General features: G+C 55.7%; 1 protein-coding gene across 4 annotated transcripts in view; it reads left to right on the top strand.

The window, feature by feature from the left end:
- The first annotated feature begins 6 nt into the window (after window positions 1-6).
- The window catches only part of MST1R (macrophage stimulating 1 receptor), a 55,184-nt gene continuing 49,190 nt past the window's right edge, over window positions 7-6,000 (top strand). For 2 of the 4 annotated variants that reach the window (XM_032789501.2, XM_032789502.2), the window contains exons 1-2: window positions 60-101; window positions 3,829-5,156. In XM_032789501.2, the coding sequence (XP_032645392.1) occupies window positions 3,939-5,156 (1,218 nt within the window). In that variant the 5' untranslated portion in view covers window positions 60-101; window positions 3,829-3,938. Of the gene's footprint in view, window positions 102-2,246; window positions 2,332-3,828; window positions 5,157-6,000 lie in introns of those variants that run through there. The other 2 variants (XM_032789499.2, XM_075072952.1) reach the window with 2 other exon arrangements.

The raw sequence follows: 6,000 nt of genomic DNA, 5'->3' as shown, positions 1-6,000 counted from the left end.
CGCCCCGCCCCGGAGCTACCCGACCAGGTGAGGGGAGCGCCCCGGCCAAGTACACACGGGCTGGCCCGGCCCGTCGCCGGGTGGAACGGCCGGTGGCTGCGGTGAGTTCTGGCGGGGGTCTCTGGGGCGGCGGGGGCCAGGGAGGTGGTGTCTCTGGGGTGGGCGGCGGGGGTTGTCTGGGGTAGCGGGGCTGGGCAGGGGGTGTCTGGGCCAGCAGGAGCCAGGCAGAGGGTGTGTCTGGGGCGGGTGTGTATGTGTGGTGTGTCTGGGGCAGCAGGGCCGGGCAGGGAGTGTCTGGACCAGCAGGAGCCAGGCAGAGGGTGTGTCTAGGGCAGCAGCGCCGGGCAGGGGGTGACTCTGGGATAGGGGGTGAATACCCATTTTATACCCACTGGTGCCAGGTTTCCATGTTCCCAGGGCAGATCTCTGGGGGAGGGGGTGCAAAGAGGGGCTCAGGCTGGCGTTGGGGTCCCTGCCCGGGGGGAAGAGCAGGGGCAGGCAGACGCTCTGAGGCCATTGGATTGCCTCTCAGCGGGTGCCCATATGCTGGTCCCAGGGACAGATCTCTGCCTGTGCCTGGCACGGTTTTCTAGGGTCAGTTTCTAACCGTTGGGAGCGTGTTAATGAGATTCAGTGGGGGTACTCAGGACAGAGTGCAACCTGGCATGGGGGAACCGGGCATCTGATCTGATGGGGAATAGGGCGCAGGGCCCATTGCTTGCAGAATGAGGTGTGGGGCACAGGACCTGCCACTACCAGGTCACTGCTTCAAATCTGCCCTGGTCAGTCATAACCATTCCTGTCCCATGGTTTTTGTGGCATAGGGAGAGCATCTCCACTTACCATGCTTCCTGCCTCGATAGAAACGCTACTGTTCTCCTGGCTTCTTGGTGTCTTTCCTCACTTTCATACCCCCGCCCCCAGTGAGCATGCCCAACAGGTGGGTGGGTGTGGGGTAGAGGGAGCGGCTCTCCTTATCCATATTCCCCCGTCTCTGCCTTCCTCTGGGCATGTGGTGACTGGAGCAGAGGAGGTGTGAGGCAGTGTAGGCAAGTTTCTGGAATCACTGCAGTAATCTAGGTGTGTGGATGCAGCTAGCAGCCCAGCCCCAGACGAAGGAGAGGAGGAAGTTCCCCACTCCAAAGCTGCCTTGTTTAAAAAGCAATTTTTCCTTATCTGGAAACTGAAGTGTGTAATTAAACTAATCTGGAGATACTCACAAGGAGAAGGGTGGCTTGTTTGGTTTAGTGTATGTTGCTTGGGAAAAGGTGTAAACTAACTTAGGAAAATTGTCTCTTATAGCAGAATAAGGCTTGTCCACGGTGTAGGGTGGATGGGTGGGGATGCGGGTGGGGGGGGGGGCTATACTGGTGTAATTATAGTGGTATAATTGGTAAAACTTTCCCATGCAGACAAGGCCTAAATAAGTGCCTATGCAACAGTGACAGTTTAGCTACATGACCAGCCAGTTGCGGATGCACATAGAATCATAGAATATCAGGGTTGGAAGGGACCTCAGGAGGTCATCTTGTCCAACCCCCTGCTCAAAGCAGGACCAATTCCCAACTAAATCATCCCAGCCAGGGCTTTGATTCCCAACCACCTCTAGGTAACCCATTCGCAGTACTTCACCACCCCCTAGTGAAAATGACAGTTTCCTAATATCCAACCTAAACCTCCGCCCAACTCAACGTTGAGCACCCTACTCCTTGTTCTGTCCATCAGTACCCTGAGAACAGTCTGCTGCTTCGAAGGGCAGCTCCACGTGCAACATTGTGAAGCGTTAGGAAGAATGTGCCCCGAGAACTGGTACCTCTTGTATTAAGATAAACCAAACAGAAGCCAAATCCACATCGATTCCCTAAAATCCACGACCTCAGCATATGAAATAACAGTCGAAACTCACGTCCCAGGGGGAGGATAGCTCTCGGTGATTTGAGCATTGGCCACCTGCTCAACACCAAGGTTGAGTTCTGGACTTGAAGGGGCCACTTAGGGATCTGGGGCAAAAACTCAGTACTTGGTCCAGCTAGTGAAGGCAGGCGGGCCTGGACTCCAAATGAATTTCTAAAGGACCTTCAAGGTTCTAACGGAGATGTATCCATCTCCAAGTACTAAAAATTTTTTGCCGACTAGAATGCGAGGGAGGTGAACATCACTCTATCGGCATCTGTGAGCGCCTCACGAGTATATTCGGCACTGGTGAGGCCTCATCTGGAGTACTGTGTCCAGTTTTGTGCCCCACACTACAGGAAGAATGTGGAAAAATTGGAAAGAGTCCAGCGGAGGGCAACAAAAATGATTAGGGGACTGGAGCACATGACTTATGAGGTGAGGCTGAGGGAGCTAGGATTATTTAGTCTGCAGAAGAGAAGGATGAGGGGGGATTTGATAGGTGCTTTCAACTACCTGAAAGGGGGTTCCAAAGAGGATGGATCTAGACTGTTCTCAGTGGTACCCAATGACAGAACCTGAAAGGGGGTTCCAAAGAGGATGGATCTAGACTGTTCTCAGTGGGTACCCAATGACAGAACAAGGAGTAATGGTCTCAAGTTGCAGTGGAGGAGGTTTAGGTTGGATATTAGGAAAAGCTTTTTCACTAGGAGGGTGGTGAAACACTGGAATGGGTTACCTAGGGAGGTGGTGGACTCGCCTTCCTTAGAGGTTTTTAAGATCAGGCTCAACAAAGCCCTGGCTGGGATGATTTAGTTAGGAATTGGTCCTGCTTTGAGCAGGGGGTTGGACTAGATGATCTCCTGAGGTCCCTTCCAACCCTGATATTCTATGATTCTGTTGAGGGAGGTGTTCTATAAAGCTGGAACAAACTCAGGCTCACTATGCAGGGAGATGATTTGGGGCCAGGAATTTTGCCTCTTGATCAGTTTTTGCTCTTTAGGGAAGTGAGTGCAGTCCTGAGGCCTCCCTGGTTAGCAGACAACCTGACTGGGACCCTATTCTGCACTTCAGTGCTCCTTTCAACCTTCTTGACAAAGGCTCCGGCCCAGATGGTTTTGGGAATAGTGGGAGGCGGGCCATCAATAAGGCCCCTCATTCCCATCCTAGCTAGATGCAGGCTGAGATGGTAGCCAGGCTCACCTTTGATGCTCAGTCCCTGGATCTGCAGCAGGTGCCTGAGTGAGCAAGAGGAATCTTCGCTCTCTCCCCTCCCCAGCCCTTTCTGTCTCCATCTCATGGCAATGCAGAGACCAGATGGAGGAGGGGCTGCCTGGTGCTACCTCTTCCAAATAGCTCGGGCTGCCCATGAAAGATGAGGGGATTCTGGGAGAAAGAAGTGTCGTCTACTTGCAGATCCCAGCTGGAGTGGGCCCCAGAGCTATGCAGCCACCAATCTTGGGATCCAAACGTTGTAGTTGGTTAAAACCTAGCCAGGCTTCTTTGTTCTGTTCAACATCCAATGTGCCTCAGCCCCAGTGTGTATGCAGGCCAGTGCACGCAGGGTGTATTGGCTTGCCTGGTTTGGGTGAACCCTCACTGAGGTTACCAGATGCTTGACTGCAAGTGGCTGGCTGACACGACAGTGCAGTGTCAGGGCAGCATGCTTCATGACCCATCAATACAAATCCACTGCTTTCCTCCAGTGAATAAGATGGACCAGTGCTTTTCTGGGTCTGTCCAGCTGGGAGGTGCTGTGGACATGCTGGAGAGATCCAGCCAGCATGGGGGGCCTGATCCTCTCTGCACTCTGGGGGGAGACCCAGTGCCTGCTCTGGGGAATGCGGAGAAGGTATGCTCCCGGTGGGTACTCAAGTGGGGCATGACACCTCTTCAATGCTGTGACTAACATGCTCTCTCCCGCTGGTATTTTAGCTGTAGTGGGCTGGTAGCTCACACTTGATGGATCCCAGACCCGCTCAGAGCTGAGGCGCTCAGGTGACCTTTGAAGTCAAGGATCTTGGAACACTGTTTCCTCCCCTAGCATGGGGCTTTCATTCCTGGTTTGCCTCTCCCTGGGGTTCATGCTCACTGGAGTTTCTTTCAGCACTTGGCAGTGCCCGTGGATTCCCTATAGTGCCAGCAGGGACTTCACTGTCAAGTATGATCTGCCCAGCTTCACCGCAGATGGCCCCATCCAGAACATTGTCACCTACAAGGATCCGAGCGGAGCAGCTGCCCTCTTTGTGGCAGTGCGGAACAAGATCTATGTGGTGAGCCCGGCACTGGCAAACTCATCAGTCATCGTGACTGGCCCCGTGGGCAGTGCTCAGTGCGAGATCTGTGCCCAGTGCCAGGAGCCAGGAGACAGCCGGAAGCCTGAAGACACAGATAATGTGGTTCTGGTGATGGACCCATCTGAGCCATGGCTATATAGCTGTGGCACTTCCCAGCATGGCCGGTGCTTCCAACACGAATTGGAAATCCAAGACAGCCTGGTGGTGGTTAGTGCCACCTACTGTTTGTATGCAGCTCAGAACAGTCCTGATGAGTGCCCAGACTGCGTGGCCAGCCCCCTGGGGACGAGGGTCCTGGTGACTGAAACCAGTCGTGTTTCTTACTTCTACATTGCCTCTACTATCAATAGCAGCATAGCTGCAAGGTACAGCCCGAAATCGGTGTCTATCCGGAGACCGAAGGCCACTTTGGATGGGTTCTGTATTTCCGATTCCCTCAGTGTGCTTCCGGAGTTCCAGGACTCCTACCCCATTGACTATGTGTATTCCTTCAGTGCCCAGGACTTTGTGTACTTCCTGACTGTCCAAAAGGAGAGCCCCGAATCTGGATCATACCACACGCGGCTGGTGCGGCTGAAAGCCAGGGAGCACAACATGGGTTGGTACCGTGAGCTGGTCCTGGATTGCCGCTTCGAGTCCAAGCGCAGACGGAAGCGGAGCTCGGATGGGGAGCACAAGCACGATGTGGCTTTCAACGTGCTGCAGGCAGCCCATGTGGCCCGGCCGGGCCCAAAGCTGGCCCAGGAAATCAGCGTCAATGACACTGACCTGGTCTTGTTTGGTGCGTTCGCTGAGAGTGAGGTGGAGAGCTCCGTGCCTCGCTGGTACTCGGCGGTGTGCGCCTTCCCCGTGCACCAGATCAACCAGGCCATCGAGGATGGAATGTCCAAGTGCTGTGGCGTTGCCCAGCGCGAGCTGCTGCGAGGGCTCAGCTTCTTCCAGGCCGTTGAGTACTGCCCCCACAACGTGAGTCCCCTGTGAACGCTACCTTCCCCCTTGCCAGGGGAGCGGGGGCATGCAGCGCTTTCTGCTCAGATTGGTTTCTCTGGGGTGGGCCAGTTGGTTGGGATCAGGGCCGGCTCTAGCAATTTCGCCACCCCAAGCACGGCGGCACGCTGCGGGGGGGAGCTCTGCCGCTCGCCAGTCCTGCGGCTCCAGTGGACCTCCCACAGGCGTGCCTGTGGATGCTCCACCGGAGCTGCGGGACCAGCAGACCCTCTGCAGGCACGCCTGCAGGAGGTCCACCGGAGCCGCCTGCCGCCCTCCCGGCAACCGGCAGAGCGCCCCCCGCGGCATGCCGCCCCAAGCACGCACTTGACGCACTGTGGCCTGGAGCTGGCCCTGGTTGGGATAAAAGGAAAGGCGGCCCAGTTGCCCCCAGTCCTCTTATTCCACATTGAACCTCAGCTATTGAGGCTTAAAGTTTGGTTAGCGTCTTCCTGTTCCTCACCCTTACCTGTGCTAGCCGGGCCTTTGTGCTTCCTGGTTCGGAGGGTGTTGAGATGACCTTTAGCCGCTGCAGTAGCTGAGATCCGTCCAAGGGGAGCCCTGTCCTTGCGGAGTGCCCTGTGGGGTGAGAAGCGGCGCTTGTCAGTGTGGTTAGGGCCAGGGGGTCGCTGCCCCAGCTGCAGCTCCAGGCTCTTTGCAGTTCGCATATTGCTGACCTTGCTCCGAGCAGAGCTGGTTGTGTCTCATGTCACCCTGAGGGTGGGACTAGCGGGGCTAGTTCACGATCAGTTATAGCGGCCTTGTTTTCTGTTCCCCAAACCCTAAAAGCTTCTCTTCCCGCTGCCCCTCCCCGCAGCCAGTG

Source organism: Chelonoidis abingdonii, chromosome 16, assembly GCF_003597395.2.
Source record: "Chelonoidis abingdonii isolate Lonesome George chromosome 16, CheloAbing_2.0, whole genome shotgun sequence".
Taxonomy (NCBI): Eukaryota; Metazoa; Chordata; order Testudines; family Testudinidae; genus Chelonoidis; species Chelonoidis abingdonii.
This window is presented reverse-complemented; position numbering and strand designations above follow the sequence as displayed.